General features: G+C 39.2%; 1 protein-coding gene across 1 annotated transcript in view; it reads left to right on the forward strand.

The window, feature by feature from the left end:
* XK (X-linked Kx blood group antigen, Kell and VPS13A binding protein) overlaps positions 1-3,855 on the forward strand; it is a 106,316-nt gene extending 102,461 nt beyond the window's left edge. The window contains exon 3 of the mRNA XM_059679654.1: positions 112-3,855. Within this exon, the coding sequence (XP_059535637.1) occupies positions 112-938 (827 nt within the window). The 3' untranslated portion in view covers positions 939-3,855. The remainder of the gene's footprint in view (positions 1-111) is intronic.
* The last annotated feature ends 13,651 nt before the right edge of the window (positions 3,856-17,506 follow it).

Genomic DNA, 17,506 nt, shown 5'->3' on the forward strand with positions numbered 1-17,506 from the left:
AAAGGGAACATTATTAGCTATCACCATGAGTAGAGGGCTGACGCATGTCTGCCATAGTAGGATTCTTGGTGGAGGTGAGACTTGACAATGCTCTTTCTCATCTCTCTCCAGGTGTCTGCATGTTACTATCCCTATTGTCCATTGTGTATGGAGCCTTGCGCTGCAACATCCTAGCCATCAAGATCAAGTATGATGAGTATGATGTAAAAGTGAAGCCTCTGGCCTATGTCTGCATATTTCTCTGGAGGAGCTTTGAGATTGCCACTCGAGTCATTGTCCTGGTCCTCTTTACATCTGTCCTGAAGGCCTGGGTGGTACTGGTAATACTCATCAACTTCTTCAGCTTCTTCTTATACCCCTGGATCCTCTTCTGGTGCAGTGGTTCCCCATTTCCTGAGAACATCGAGAAGGCCCTCAGTCGAGTGGGCACCACCATCGTGCTGTGCTTCCTCACCTTACTTTATGCCGGTATCAACATGTTTTGCTGGTCAGCTGTGCAGCTGAAAATCAACAGCCCCGACCTTATCAGCAAGTCTCAGAACTGGTACCGGCTACTGGTGTACTACATGCTGAGATTCATTGAGAACTCCTTCCTCCTCCTTATGTGGTATCTTTACAAGACTGACATCTATATGTATGTGTGTGCACCTCTGTTGATTTTGAAGTTGCTCATTGGGTATTGCACAGCCATTCTATTCATGTTGGTATTCTATCAGTTCTTCCACCCTTGCAAAAAGCTCTTTTCCTCCAGTGTTTCTGAAACCTTTCAGCGGTGGCTAAAATGTATTTGCTGTCACTGCCGGTGGCAGAAATCCTCAGATTCTGTGGGAAAGACAGATGTAAGGTCATCCGGAGACAGAGATGAAACACCTTCTAGTAGTAAAATAAGTTCTATGCCTAGCCAGATCTTGAATGCTGATGATCTCTGCTCTGCTTAATAGGACCTGAGTTTCTTGGGCCAAAGACATATTGTTTTTGGGTTGATTACTATTCTTCATACAAGTGATGAGCCCCACACAGTAAACAAAGCAGGAAGTTACCTCTCACCTCCTCGTGAGTTACTTCCATTTAGAGAATACTTGGGTGTGTGAGAACTATGGAGAGAAGCCAGGGAAGCTTCTGAGGGTTAGAGGAGCAGTCTAAGGCACCACCATTCACAGTCGAACATGTTAACCCAGGCATTACTGTGTATGTGTGTGGGTGTGTGTGTGTGTTTTTCACTGACAAAGTACTCATGATATCTGAGTTGAGCTGGTTAGATTTATAATGAGGACAGAGGCTTTCTTATTTTCTAGTTTTCTAGACTTTTAGTCTGTGTAGCCTAATTTTTTTATTATCCCCGAGCATAGTTTTCATCCAAGAGCTGGCTTGAAGATAAAGTGACTGTGTTTTGCCATTGGCAACATCATTACTGTCAGAGTTTTCAGAGAGAGCTGTTCAAGTTTCATTTTTGAATAGACAGGTGTTTCATTTTCATTTCATTAGGGCTCTTTTTATATAACCAACTGTAGCCACCTTGGTCTGCTATCTCTAATTGATTTAAAAGTCTGGACTTGGAGACTTTATAGCCAAAGATCCAGGGATATAACATTGAATTCTAAATTTCATTATGGAAGCCCTAGAATTTTAGGAAAGTTATGCGTTCCTTCAATATGTTGAAGTTCTGGAACAAGAGGGTTGTTAAAACATCAAAATTATGTAGGCTTTTGTAGGCAGAATTCTTAACTTCTTGGGAAGGTTGAAGATGTGAGTCAGTAAGAAGGTAGGCTTAAACTTCTTCAAGGTTTAGTCCTTTCCTACAATTCTGGGGAATTTCTAGTAGAATTTGCTAGGATTTGCCTTCTTAAGAAAGAAGAAAATAAAACTCATAGTCTTTACTCCACTTCTTCCTTACCTGTTAGGAAATTTGAAGACAAGATGTACTTTGGTTAGGTTAAAAAAAAGTTATTTTGGTTAAGTTTTTCTAGAAAACTCTACAGAAATCTTTCATCTACGCAGGTATATAGGACATTTCATTTTTTATTAGTTGAAGGAAAAAGGATTGTTTTTTCTCCCCCCAAGTTAGATGTTGACTTCAGAAACTTAAATTATAGAAAGTGATGAAATGACCAGAAGATATTTGTCTTTAACTGAATGCATTTTGATTTGGTGTTGTTATTATTTAATTTGTACAAGATCTCCAATTTTATCCTTCTATACTCTCCGATCTTCAGTATAATTTCTGAATCCTATTTGCTTCATAAAAGGATTGTGTAGGATATCCTTAGTTGTCTTGGGAAAATGCCTGGATTTAATGCCCACCATAAGAACCTTGATAATGAAATACCTAGAAGCAGGTGGCCTGTCATTAAGTAGGCTGTACATTATAGGTCAATCAGGGTTGACAGTCTAAATACTTGGCTGAACTTTCTGACCAATCCAGATTCTAATGGCCAGACTCTGAGGGGACAAGTTAAAAATGGTTAGTTTGAGCAGGAATAGTTGTCAGAATTATACAGGGATGGAAAGATTGGTACTTCCCAGCCTTGGTTTGGAAGCTTGTCTTCAAATACATTTTAAATCATTTCAATGTAGGAAATAGGTAAGCATTTTTGAGTGATCTCAAATCAAACTAACAGTGATGGCCTGTCAGATTCCCAAAGCCCAATTATAAGCCACTTATATCAGGACAAAGAAGTTTGGTAACTAAACTGGACATTTTGTCATCTTTAAGCCTTATGTACAGATACCCTTGCTTTGGGGCCATGTGTGTCCATTCATTTTGGGGGAGAGAAACCACTAAATTTTTTTCTGTATGGTGAAAATTTGTCATGGTGAACTGAAATGGTAAAATTATAGTTCATACTGCAGATCTAGGTTGACCTAAAACAAACAAACCAGCAAATTCCCTCACATGTTGATAGTTAAAATGTGGTTTTCAGTTAGAATTCCAATTTTAAAAACTCTCAATGCTTTGTCTAAATTATATGCCACAACTTGTCATGACAGCTGCTCCAATTGAATTATTATGATTTCGCTGGTTAGAAGTGAAGTACTTCCCCAAAATATATTGAAATAAGATCTTCAAACATATTTAGACTTTCTTCATTACTGGAGACAGTGCAGTATAGAGATTGGCATCTCCTTGTTAAGCCCTACAACTGCTTTATGCCTCAGTTTCCTTATATACCAAATTTGGATGATATACTTGCCCAGCCTACCTCACAAGGTTGTTGAAAAGATCAAATTAGTTATAGATTTGAAAATATTTTTAAAGTGCCATGTATATTGAAGGAGTTTTATTATAGTTATTCAAATCCATAAACAGGTTATTATTATTTTTTTACTGTTAGAAAAGAAACAACATTATCCACATGAGTGTCTCTAGTAAATATGTTGGCATTTGGCCTTATGGAAGGGCAAGTGTAAATTGCCTTTACTTTTGGAGAAAACTCAGCCCTTGCCCATCTCTTACCATTAGTTACTTACAAAAATTCTCACACAGTTCTTGTAGTGAAAAGGCCCACTGCAACCTGAGAAATTGTTTTTGATAGCAGATGAGTATCATTTTTGTATCTTATCATCTTTCATAAGGGACATGATAGTCTCTTTTGGTAATTTACAACTTGAGTGCTTGAGATCCTGCTCCACTTTAACTGAATGTGGGTTTAATCTTTTCAGCCTTGTAAATGGGAAAATGCTGCATTTCCTTGGAAACCACCTTGGAAAATTAGTGCTAATGTTATGTGTGAATGTGTCACTACTTCTCAGCCAGTAAATTGTGAATGTGAGTTTTATAGGCTGCTTCTCTGCAGCCATTGATGCTAATAAATGTTGTTTATGTTTCTTCATTTAATAAATTACTTTTGCAATTTCCCCTTTCTTTTCATTCCTTATATAGTCCTTTTATGGCTTTTTTACTTTAGGGAATGTTTTAAAAACAGGATTTTGAAAATGATTTTGTTGTGATTAGTTATGGTTTTGTAATTATGGTTTTGTAACCTAACCTGGAAATTCTTTCTGTAGGATGAGAAACTTGAGTGTTCTAGGATTCTGTCTTGTGAGGCTAACAGTTCAGGTAATCTCTTCTGATTGTTTTTTATAAGCATTTACTCTATTTGTTAAAGCTGCATTGCTGTTTCCTAAGATTCGGCTCAGCTATCTGTCAATTGCTATGTGTGACACAAAAGAAGTAAGGTAATAGAAATCTCTTCCAGAAAAATATAAATAGTGTACTGATTCAGAAATATAAAATACCAAAGGAGTGACTTGATATTAACATAAACAAATAATCAAATGTAAGTGATGACCCATGGTTGGAAAAATCGTCAGTTATGAGACAGACATGGATTATTTCAATAATTCCTTTTCTTCTAAAGGTGGCCTTACAATTTAAAAAGACTTAACTATAGGATGCATCTTTTAAAAGAGATCTCTTGGTGTTAAATCAATCCTTGGAGAAAACTGAAAGTCTACAAGTATAGTGTTAAGTATATTAACCTAAAATTACTTCATTCAGTGTTTGTAAATGTTTTATTTTGAAATAATTTCAAGGTAATTAATAGAAGATCATAATTATCGTTTCAGGAGCCCCGGCCAGTGTGGCTCAGTTGGTTGAGTGTCATCCATGCACCAAGAGGTTGATGGTCAGGGCACATACCTGGGTTGCAGGTTTGATCCCCAGTAGGGGGAATGCAGGAGGCAGGTGAATGTTGTTTCTCTGTCACATCATTGTTTCTCTCTCTCTCCTCCCATCTTCTCTCTCTAAAATCAATACAAACATATTTAAAACATAATAGTACAAGAAATTCCTTTGTATCCTTCACCCAGATTCACCTATCAACATTTTGCCAAGGTTGCTTTATCATTCTCTTTCTTTCACCCCTCTTTTCCTAAATACTTTGGTGTGTATTTCTAAAGAACAAAGGCATTCTCTTACATAGCCACAATACAGTGACCAAATTCAGGAAATTTAACATAGATACAATACTAGTATCTAATCTTGAGTCCTTATTTCACTTAACAATTGTTCCTATCACTTCATTTGTTGTCACAAAACTTCTTCAACAATGTAAACCCACTCAGTTCTCTTCTGTGGGTTCTTTTTGTTTAAACTTATCAGTAAGTTTTAACTTGCCTATGAACACTGGGAAAACTACATTAGACTTTGAAAAGCTATTTGAAGAGAACATATGTTATCACTATTGACTAATATGTTAAAACCATAAATTTGGAATGGTTACTGGTGAACTGTGAGTAATTCTTTTTCATGGATATCTATTTTAGGCATCAAGTGTTTGCTTCTTAGTATGTGAGCCTGTAGTTCTGTCACCATCCTTGCCCCACTGTTTGACAAAGTTTGGTCCCAAGTTTGTAAAAATTAGGAAGGAGATAAGGGAAGTATATATTATCCCTCTATGGGCACATTTCTCCAAGTTCTGCCTTCTGGGAGACTATATTCTCTATCAACATCTTTACAAATGGAGAAGAGCTCAGAATTGTCAACTATATACTGTAATTAAATGAGTAACATTTTGAACCTTTTCTCTCTCTCTTTTTTTTTTTCAGAAAAAGGCACTTTATAGAAGCATAGATTTGTACAGAGCTGGGAATTCAGAAACACCTCAATCCCACCTTTCCCAGCACATAAGACATCCTGTCAGGCTAGACCCCCTAACCTGCTAAGAAGGTGTGTCTGCCTCAGAAGCCTGCTTGAGGGAATTTCTCACTCCTTCTTGTCACCCTGTATGCATGGTTGTTTCTCTGAAAATTATTAGGCCAAGAAGGTCGAAAACAGTGTTGGTTTAAGCCGGTTTTGTATCCCAGAGAAGTATGCAGCTGCATCTCTTTGTCACAGATTATCAGGAAATTTCCTACCTAGAGTCTACTGCAGCATACACTTTCATGTGAGGGGGTTTCAAGGTTTGCCCCCTACCAAGGAGAGATTCATTCAGAAAGATTTTTGAAATTCTGCCCGTGCTGCTGCTGCTGCTGCTTCTTCTTCTTCTTCTTTTTCTCCTTCTCCTTCTCCTCCTCCTCCTCCTCCTCCTCCTCCTCCTCCTTCTTCTTCTTCTTCTTCTTCTTCTTCTTCTTCTTCTTCTTCTTCTTCTTCTTCTTCTTCTTCTTTCTTCTTTCTTCTTTCTTCTTCTTTCTTCTTCTTCTTCTTTCTTCTTTCTTCTTCTTCTTCCCCTTCTCCTTCCCCTTCCCCTTCTCCTTCCCCTTCCCCTTCTCCTTCTCCTTCTCCTTCTCCTTCTCCTTCTCCTTCTCCTTCTCCTTCTCCTTCTCCTTCTCCTCTCCTTCTCCTTCTCCTTCTCCTTCTCCTTCTCCTTCTCCTTCTCCTTCTCCTTCTCCTTCTCCTTCTCCTTCTCCTTCTCCTTCTCCTTCTCCTTCTCCTTCTCCTTCTCCTTCTCCTTCTCCTTCTCCTTCTCCTTCTCCTTCTCCTTCTCCTTCTCCTTCTCCTTCTCCTTCTCCTTCTCCTTCTCCTTCTCCTTCTCCTCCTCCTCCTCCTCCTCCTCCTCCTCCTCCTCCTCCTCCTCCTCCTCCTCCTCCTCCTCCTCCTCCTTCTTCTTCTTCTTCTTCTTCTTCTTCTTCTTCTTCTTCTTCTTCTTCTTCTTCTCTCTCTCTCTCTCTCTCTCTCTCTCTCTCTCTCTCTCTCTCTCTCTCTCTCTCTCTCCTCATCTTCCATTCTGAATTAATTCTCTTTATCTCTGAATGTTGAGTTCCTGATTAAAGCCTGATTAGTATGCTTCCTAGAGCCCTGGGAATATCATCCTCCTTAGACATCTGTATTATACATCCTGGTTTAATGTCTTATCAGTCAGCTTCCTATTTTAATTACCTAAACTCTATGGTTAATAAGTCAGGTTTTCAGGGTGAGCAATAGCACCCTAGAAAAAAAAACAGAATTTAGAAATTCCATTCTGGGGTGGTACTGTAAGACCATTCCCCCACCACCCAGTGAAGAAGAGAATGGTTCTCTGTTGACCTCCTTAAGTCGAGTGGCAAAATCTTTTAAGAACAACGGTGGCCAGCTGTATGGCTGCAGAGCTCCAAGAATTGGAAAGTTATCACTCACTCCTCTCCACTAACTAGAAATGTTTACACACTAACCAGAGATGTCTGGCATACACTCTATAATTATTTTTAAACTCATGGGGATGCTGTTGTGAGTGATAGAAAAGGACTGATTTAAATTGTCACTATATTTAAATTAACTTTGTCATTAACCCCCCAACCCCTACCATGTACAGTTGTTAAAATCCTAGCACTATTATGTAGGAAAAGACCTTAAAAGACCTCCTTTGTCATTGGAAATGTTTGGAACTGCTACCCTGGAAGGTTTTTTTTTTTTTTTCTCTGCTGGAATGTTTTATCATGTGTGCTCATAGTATACTAGTACACTTTTCCTTTTTTAAAAAATATATATTTTATTGATTTTTTACAGAGAGGAAGGGAGAGGGATAGAGAGTTAGAAACATCGATGAGAGAGAAACATCGATGAGAGAGAAACATCCATCAGCCGCCTCTTGCACACCCCCTACTGGGGATGTGCCCGCAACCAAGGTACATGCCCTTGACCAGAATCAAACCCGGGACCCTTGAGTATGCAGGCTGACGCTCTATCCACCAAGCCAAACCAGTCAGGGCCACTTTTCCTTTTAAGAAGAGTATTGTTCACATGCAAACCACTTGGCTTTTCTATTTTCCAGCTTGATACAGAGTTATTAAAATGTGAATGTTCTATCTTCAAAAAGTAAATTATCTACCTTTACACAAAGTAGGTTATTAAAACAAAATGCAAAGCACTAATAAATGTGTATTATAATAACCATCAAAATAGTGATTTATTGAACTAATTGGGGTGACATTGGTCAACATGAACATATAGGTTTCAGGTGGGGGTTTCTATATTACAAGATCTTTATATTGCACCATGTGATCACCACTCAAAGTCAAATCTCCTGTCACCATATATTAGGATCCCTACTCCCCCCACCCCTTCACTCTGGCAATCACCACACTGCTATTGGTGTTCAAAAATTTCAGTTTTATATGCCACATATGAGTAAAATCATATGGTTCTTAGCTTTTCATGACAGACTTATTTCACTTAGCATAATGTTCTCACGGTCCATCCATGTTGTTGCCAATGGCACTATTTCATCCTTTCTTATGGCTGAGTAGTACTCCATCGTGCATATATACCACGTCTTCTTTATCCAATCCTCTATTGTGGGACACTTTGGTTGTTTCCATGTCTTGGACACCATGAATAATGTTGCAGTGAACCTAGGGATGCATATATCTTTGCGAATACATGATTTAGGTTTTTTGGTATATACCCAGGAAAGGGATTGCTGTGTCATAAGGTAGCTCTATTCTTAATTTAGAAGGAATCACCAAACTGCTTTCCATAGTGGTTGTACCAGTTACATTCCCACCAACAGTGAATAAGAGTTCCCTTTTTCAAAACCTCTCCAACGCTTATAATTGCTTGTCTTGTTGATAATGGTCATGCCAACAGGTTTAAGATGGTATCTCATTGTAGTTTTGATTGGCATTTCCTACTTACCAGTGAGGTTGAACATCTTTTCATATATCTATTGGCTGTTCATATGTCTTCTTGGGAGAGGTGTATTTTCAGGTCCTCTGCCAACTTTTTGACTGGATAGTTTGTTTGGTGTTGAATTTTATGAGTTATTCATATATTTTGGAAATTAAACCTTTGTCAGAGCAACTGTTTGCAAATATCTCCCATTTGGTTGCCTACCTGATTGTTTTGTTGTCAGTTTCTTTTGCTGTGCAGAAGCTTTTTAGTTTGATATAGTCCCATTCATTTGTTGCCTTTACTTCCCTTGCCTTTGGGGTCAAGTTAAAAAAAAAGTTCTCTCTGACCAAGGTCCATAAGTTTGGTACCTATATTTTCTCCTATGTAATTTATTGTTTTAGGTCTTATATTTAGGTCTTTGATCCATTTTGAATTAATTTTTATACATGGGGACAGACTGTAATCCAGTTTCATTCATTTGCATGTGACTTTCCAGTTTTCCCAGCACCATTTATTGAAGAGACTGTCTCTACTCCACTGTGTATTTCTGGCTCCTTTGTCAATAATTACCTGTCCATATACATGTGATTTTATAGCTGGGCTCCCTATTCTGTTCCATTGATTGGCGTGTCTGTTTCTATGCCAATACCATGCTGTTTTGATTATCATAGTTCTGTAGTATAATTTTAAGTCAGGTAGCATACCTCCAGCTTCGTTCTTTTTTTCTCAGGATTGCTTTGACTATTTTTGGGTCTTTTGTGGTTCTATACAAATCTGATGATTTCTCATTCTATTCTTTAAAAAAATGACATTGGGATTTTGATGGGGATTGCATTAAACCTGTATATTGCTTTGGGTAATATAGCCATTTTAAACATGTTGATTCTTCCAATCCATGAACATGGAATGCTCTTCCATTTTGTTGTTTTTTTTCAATCTCTTTTAATAATGCTTGGTAATTTTCAGTATATAGGTCTTTCACATTCTTTGTTAAGTTTATTTGTAGGTATTTTTTTTACTCTTTTGGTTGCTATTGCAAAAGGAATTGGTTTTTTTTCACTTCTTTTTCTGATGCATTGTTATTATATAAGAAGGCAATGGATTTTTGCAGATTGATTTTGTATCCTGCAACTTGACTGTATTTGTTTATTGTTTCTAATAGTTTTTTGGTGGAGTCTTTAGGGCAGGGGTCCTCAAACTATGGCCCGTGGGCCACATGCAAATACAAATATTGTATTTGTTCCTGTTTTGTTTTTTTACTTCAAAATAAGATATGTCAGTGTGCATAGGAATTTTTTAATAGTTTTTTTTTTTTAACTATAGTCCAGCCCTGCAACCGTCTGAGGGACAGTGAACTGGCCCCCTGTTTAAAAAGTTTGAGGACCCCTGCTTTAGGGTTTTCTGTATACAGAATCATGTCATCTGCAAAAAGTGACAGTTTTATTTCTTCCTTCCCTATTTGGATGCCTTATATCTCTCTCTTGCCTTATTGCTCTGGCTAGGACTTCTAGCACCATGTTGAATAGTAGTGGTGAGAGTGGACATCCTTATCTTGTTTCTGATCTTAGAGGAAAAGCTTTCAGTTTTTCACCATTGAGTGCCGGGGTTCTTGTCCCAGCATCAAGAAGGGTTCAAGAATCTGGAAAAGGCTGTGCATAGATGACATAAGAATCCAGAGACTAATAAAGAGTCCGGAGACAAGATATAATTTTGAAAGGCATTGGGGGTCAGAGGACTTTCAGCTGAAGGAACTAACTGAAGACTCCCTCCTTGTCTAGGACCCTTGCTTTTATTAACACAATTTGTCCTAAGGCAAGGTGGAGAAAATACACTTCAAAGGGTAAGGTTTCAAAGGGTACAGAAGCATTGTCAGAATGGGGGAATTAGCCTACGGCTGTTCATGTGTTTGGCCAGTAGGAGGCAATAACATGTAGATTAAGATGCCCTTTAACTGTCTGGCAGCCACAATCAGTTTCCTATTCAGGTTTAGGAAATGCCTTTAGCCATTCCCAACAGGTGACTACATGTGTGACTCAACCCTGTTGAGTCCCCAAGTCTCATCAACCTTTTGATGAAACTCTTGAAATTATGACATGCTGGAATTGGTCTATGACAATTGAGTATGATATTAGCTGAGGGTTTATCATAGATGGCCTTTATTATGATATTGAGTGTTTTAATAATAAATGGATGTTGTATGTTATCAAGTGACTTTTCTTCATCTAATTTAATAAAAGACAAACATGCAAATTGACCATTCCTTCACTACGCCTTAAGCCACGCCCACCAGCTAATCAGCGTTACTATATGCAAATTAACCCAACCAAGATGGCGGCCAGCAGCCATGGAGCTGAAGCGAGCAGGAGGCTTGGTTGCTCTAGTTATGGAGGAAGCCAAGCTTCCTGGCCGGCTCTGAGCTCCACTCAAAGCAACAAAGTTTCAATTATAGGAGATAAATAAACCCCAGATACCTGCTTTCAGCAGGCTGTGGCCATGGAGCTGGAGGGATCAGGAGCCGGCTCTGAGTTCCAGTGAAGGCAACAAAGTTTCAATTATAGAAGGTAAATAAATCCCAGAATAAAAAAAAAAAAGAGAGGCTGGGAGCTTCCGTTGCCGGGGGGCTTGGCCAGCCTGAAAATAGCCCTCAGCCCCTCACCCAGACTTACCAGGCACCCCAGTGGAGACCCCCAACCCTAAAGGGGGTGTGGCCAGCCTGAAAACAGCCATCAGCCCCTCACCCAGGCTGGCCAAACCTCCATGGGGTTAGGGTCCCCACTGGGGGGGGTGGCTTGACCAGCCTGCAAATAGCCATCAGCCCCTCAGGCTGGCCAGGCACCCCAGTGGGGACCCCCACCCTGAAGGGAGTGTGGTCAGCCTGGAAATGGCCCTCAGCCTCTCACCCAGGCTGGCCAGGCACCCCAGTGGGACCCCCACCCTGATCCAGGACACCCTTTGGGGCAAACCAGCCAGCCCTACCCATGCACCAGGCCTCTATCCTATATAATAAAAGGGTAATATGCAAATTGACCCTAATATAGCAGAAGGACTGGGAATGACTGGTCACTCTGATACACACTGACCACCAGGGGCAGATGCTCAATGCAGGAGCTGTCCCCTGGTGGTCAGTGTGCTCCCACAGGGGAGCTCTGCTCAGCCACAAGCCAGGCTGATGGCTGCCAGCACGGCAGTGGTGGCGGGAGCCTCTCCTGCCTCAGCAGCGCTAAGGATGTCCGACTGAAGCTTAGGCCTGCTTCCCTGCTAGCAAGTGGACATCCCCTGAGGGCTTCCGGGCTGCCAGAGTGATGTCTGACTGCCAGCTTAGGCCCAGTTCCCCAGAGAGCGGGCCTAAACCAGCAGGTGGTCATCCCCCAAGGGGTCCCAGACTGCGAGAGGGCACAGGCCAGGCTGAGGGACCCTCCCCCCCCCTTCCCCCCCCTCCCCGAGTGCACAAATTTTTGTGCACCGGGACTCTAGTTTATTTATAAGATCATATGATTTTTATCCTTCCTTTTGTCTATGTGGTGTATTGATTTGATTGATTTGTGTATGTTGAACCATCCTTGTGCCCTTGGAATGAACCCCACTTTATCATGTTTTATTTTTTAGATGTACTATTGTATTAGATTTGCTAGTATTTTGTTTAGGGTTTTTGCATCTGTGTTCATGAGAGATATTGGTCTGTAGTTTTCTTTTTTTGTGTTATCTTTGCCAGGTTTTGGTATCAGGGTTATATTTGCCGGAGTTCTTGTCCTAGCATCAAGAAGGGTTCAGGAATCTGGAGAAGGCTGTGCATAGATTTAATAGGAATCCAGAGACTAATAAAGAGTCAGGAGACAAGATATAGTTTTGAAAGGCATTGGGGGTCAGAGGAGCTTAGCTAAAGGAGGTAAGATCCAAGATCTTAAGTCTAAGGTCTTAGGTTCTCTCCGTCCCCAGGAACCCATGCTTTTTATTAACACAACTTGTCCTGAGGCGAGGCAGAGATATACACTTCAAAGGGTATACAGAAACATTGTCAGAATGGGGAAATTAGCTTACAGCTGTTCAGGTGTTTGGCCAGTAGGAGGCAATAACACGTAGATTAAGATGCCCTTTAACTGTCTGGCATCCAAGCAATTATCCCTTTTCAGGTTTGGGGAAATGCCTTCAGCCATTCCCAACAGGTGACTACATGAGACTCAACCCTGTTGAGTCCCCAAGTATGGTAGCAATCATCTCAGGTAGAAACTATAGTTTAACTTTAACCCTGCTGTTTGGCTTCTGTACTTATTTGCTTTGGTTAACAATAGAAAAGTTATTTTGATTTTCTGAATTATATAAATCATCCCATTCGATTGAATACCTTATTGATTGTAATGTGAATACCCCATTGGTTGTGGTCATACTGGTTTTAGAAAGCAAATTCTTCTATACCTGGGAACCAGGACAGCACAATTATACCAAGACCCGAAGGCTCCAGATAATGTGTCCCTGTTGACTCAGTGGTCCCAAGACCCAAGGGCTGCAGATAATGTATTCCTGTCAACTCAGTGGTCCCAAGACCCGAGGGCTCCAGATAATGTGTTCCTGTCAACTCAGTGGTCCCAAGACCCGAGGGCGCCAGGCAATGTGTTTCTGTTGATTAAGTGATCAGGAGACCCGAAACTATAATTTAGCTAACATGCTTAATTCTGCTTCTGTAAACTGCTTTTTTGAAAACCAGGTTCCTCATTCAAAACCCTGGGAGGTAATCAATACCTTTGTGATCTTTGCCTATATAAATCTGGTGTTGGGGCTGGGGAGGGTACTGCGAGATTTGGGAGAGCAAAATGCCCCCTCCTAGTCCCGGATTTTCAATAAATGTGACTCCTTAATTCGACTTCTTGAGGCGTCCTTGTGTGATTTGCGGGGTACATTACAACACCTTTTGATGAAACTCTTGAAATTATGACATGCTGGAATTGGTCTCCGGCAATGTTGGCCTCATAGAAGTATTGCCTTTTCTTGAATTTTTTTGGTAAGAGTTTGAGAAGGATAGGTTTTAAATCTTGTTTGAACATTTGGAAGAATTCACTGGTCAAACCATCTGGTCTTGGACTTGGAGGTTTTTTGATGGTTACATTAATTTCCTACTGCTGATTGGTCTATTCAGATTTTCCATTTCTGTATGATTTAGTCCAGGGATATTATATATTTCCAGGAACTTATCCATTTATTTAAGGTTATTAAATTTGGTGGCATATATATTCTAGTATGATCCTTTGTATATCTGTGATGTCTGTGATGACTTCTCTCTCATTTCTGATTTTGTTTATATAGATCTTTTCCCTTTTTTCCTTAGGGAGTCTAATCAGGTCTTTGTCAATTTTATTAATCTTTTCAAAGAACCAGTTCTTTTTTGTATTGATTTTTTCTTCTCTATTTCATATAATTCTGCTGGCTTTCAGTTGCTTCTGTTCTTCTTTTTCTAGCTTTTTAAGATGTGATATTAGGTTGTTTACTTGGGATTTCTCTTGTTTCTTCAGATAGGCATGCAATGTTATAAAATTCCCTCTTTTACTGCATCCCAGAGATTTTACTTTGTTGTATTATCATTTTCATTTGTCTCTGCATATCTTTTGATCTCATCTTTTATTTCTTCTTTGACCAAGTCATTTTTTAGTAGTATGTTGTTTAATCTCCACATATTTGTGGGTTTCTTCATTTCCTTTTTGCAGTTAATTTCTAATTTAAAGACATCGTGATCAGAGAATATGCTTGGTATAATTTCAATCTTATTGAATTTGTTGATGCTAGTTTTGTGACCCAACATATGGTCTATCCTTAAGAATGTTCCACGTGCACTGGAGAAAAATGAATAATCTGATGTGCTGGGATGAAAGGTTCTGTGATGGTCATTATGTCTATTTCACCTAATGTTTCATTTAAGGCTAATATTTCTTTATTGATTTTCTGCTTGGTTGATCTACCTAGAGCTGTCAATGGAGAATTAAGGTCCCTAATTATGATTGTGTTTTGATCTGTTTCTCCCTTAATTCCGTGAGTAGTTGTTTTATATATTTTGGTGCTCCCTGGATGGGTGCATGTATAATAAGAAGTGCTATGTTTTCTTGATGTAGTGTCCCCTTTTCTCTGTATAAAATATCCATCTTTGTCTAGTAATGTTGAATTCTATTTTTTTCAGATATAAGTATGTCTACACCTACTTTTCTGTGGATGTTATTTGCTTGGAGAATCATTTTCTATGCTTTTACTTTCAATCTACATTTGTCTTTGTAGTTTAGATGTGTCTCTTGTACACAGCATATGGTTGGATTTTGCTTTTTGACCACTCACTATTCTGTGCCTCTTTATTGGTGAATTCAGACCATTTACATTTAAGGTAATTATTGATGTATGAGGATTTTCTATAGCCATTTTATCTTTTATTTTCTGGTAGCTCTGTGTCTCCATTGGTTATTTTCCTTTGTGTTTCTGTCTGTTGTTTTTGTTTGGTGCTATTCCATACTTCTTTATTCTTTTTTTAAGCTATTTGTCCTAGTTTGGGGATTTTTGTGTGTGGTTACCAGTAGGGTATAAAAAATGAAGTTACATATATACCATAGGTGTTTTATTTTTTAGTGCATTTGATCTTCATCTTCCTTTGCCAGTTCAGACCTTTACCTCCTTCCCTTTTATGTTTTTGTTGTCACAAATTATCCCTGTTTATGTTGCAAGGTTTTTGGTTATTTTACTCATAGTGTGACCTGATGTTCTTTATTTCATGTAGAATAACTCCCTTGCGTATTTCCTTCAATGGAAGTTTTCTGGTGGTAAAATCCCTCAGCTTCTGCATGTATGGAAATGTCTTTATTTCTCCTTCATATTTAAAGGATAATTGTGCTGGTAATTAATTATTCTCTTTCAGACATTTGGTTCTACTCTCTTCTGGCTTGTGGAGTTTCTGCTGAGAAGTCAGATGAAAGTCTGATGGGTTTTCTTTTATAGGTCACTTCTTTTCCCTGGCTGCTTTGAGAATTTCTTATTTGTCATTAATTCTTTTTCTAAATTTACCTTTATTGTTTAAAGTATTACAAATATCCCCTTTGTTTGTTTATTTTTCTTATTGACCCCCTCCACCCCACACTTTCCCCTCCCAGGCCTTCACCACTCTATTGTCTGTGTCCATGCATATAAGTTCCCCAGTTAATCACTCCCCATCCCCCACACCCACCTTCCTTCCGAAATTTTTCAGTCTGTTGCATACTTCTATGTCTCTGGATTTATTTTGTTCATCAGTTTATTTTTTCTTGCTGTTGTTGTGGTGTTTTTTTTTTAATTCTTTATTGTTGAAACTATTACATATGCTTCCTTTTTCCCACATTCTCTCCTGCTCCCTCCCAGCACATGTCCTTGCCCCTCCCTATTGTCTATGTCCTATGAGTATGCTTATATGAACGCATTCAAGTCCATTGGTTAATTTCTTACCACCACTTCTGAGGCTCAATGGTCTGTTCGATGCTTCTATGTCTCTGGATATATTTTAGTTCATCAGTTTATGTTGTTCATTATATTCCACAAATGAGTGAGATCATGTGGTATTTATCTTTCTCTAACTCATTTATTTCACTTAGCATAATGCTCTCCAGGTCCATGCATGCTGTTGCAAATGGTAAGAGTTCTTTTTTTTTTCTTTACTGCTGCATAGAATTCCATCATGTTAATGTACCAGAGCTTTCTCCTCCACTCACACTATGACTTTAATTGCAATATCAGAGGACATTTTCTTCCTTTTTTTAAAGAGAAAAACATATCTTTTAAAATTCTTTATTGTTTAAGGTATTATATATGTCTCTCCCCCCCCTCACTGACCTCTCTCTGGCCACCCCCAACCCACTAGCACATGCCCTAACCCCCCTAGTGTCTATGTTCATTGGTTATGCTTATATGCATGCATACAAGTCCTTTGGTTGATCTCTTACCACCCCAGCTCCACTGCCTTCCCTTTGAAGTTTGACAGTCTGTTTGATGCTTCTCTGTCTCTGTATCTATTTTTGTTCATCAGTTTATCTTGGTCATTATATTCCACAAATTGAGTGAGATCATGTGATATTTATCTTTCTCTGACTGGCTTATTTCGCTTAGCATAATGCTCTCCAGTTCCATGCATACTGTTGCAAATGGTAAGATTTCTTCTTTTTTCTTTTTTACTGCTGCATAGAGTTCCATCATGTTAATGTATCACAGCTTTTTTATCTACTCATATGCTGATTGGGCTGTTCCTAAATCTTAGCTATTGTAAATTGTGCTGCTATGAAGATAGGGGTGCATATATTCTTTCTGATTGTTGTTTCTGGTTGCTTAATATACACTGAGTGGCCAAATTATTATGACCACCCCATCAGTACTTCATTGGGCCACCTTTTGCCTTCAATACTGCGGCGATTCTTCTTGGCATTGACTCCACGAGATGTTGAAAGGTGATGCGAGGAATCTGACACCATGCCTGATGAATAACACTGTCCAGTTTTGTGAGATTTGATCGTTGTGGAACCGGCTGCCTGATGGCCCTTTTAACTTCATCCCACAAATGCTCAATTGGATTGAGATCTGGTGATTATGGGGGCCACCTAAGCAAGGTACAGTCTCCCTCATGTTCTTGAAACCACTCCTGCACAATACGAGCACCGTGGCATGGCACATTGTCTTGTTGGAAGAAGCCATCTCCATTGGGATACGCCATCAACATGATAGGATGAACTTGATCAGCAATGATACTTAGGTATGTTGTGCTATTCAGAAGTTGTTCCACACTGCTGGAAACCAAGATCAACAGTAATTAATATCAATGTGAGAGTCCAGCAGAAGGCTGGCCAGAACTCCTTTTCATATTCACAGGGTGAATATTTACATTTTATTACCTACTGCTGACTCAATGGCCTAAAGCAACCCCCCCCCAAAAAAAAAACCAAAAACCTGACAATCTTACTGTTTACTAAACATTACCATTGGTATGTCTGT

This window comes from Myotis daubentonii, chromosome X, assembly GCF_963259705.1.
Source record: "Myotis daubentonii chromosome X, mMyoDau2.1, whole genome shotgun sequence".
In the NCBI taxonomy this organism is placed as follows: domain Eukaryota; kingdom Metazoa; phylum Chordata; class Mammalia; order Chiroptera; family Vespertilionidae; genus Myotis; species Myotis daubentonii.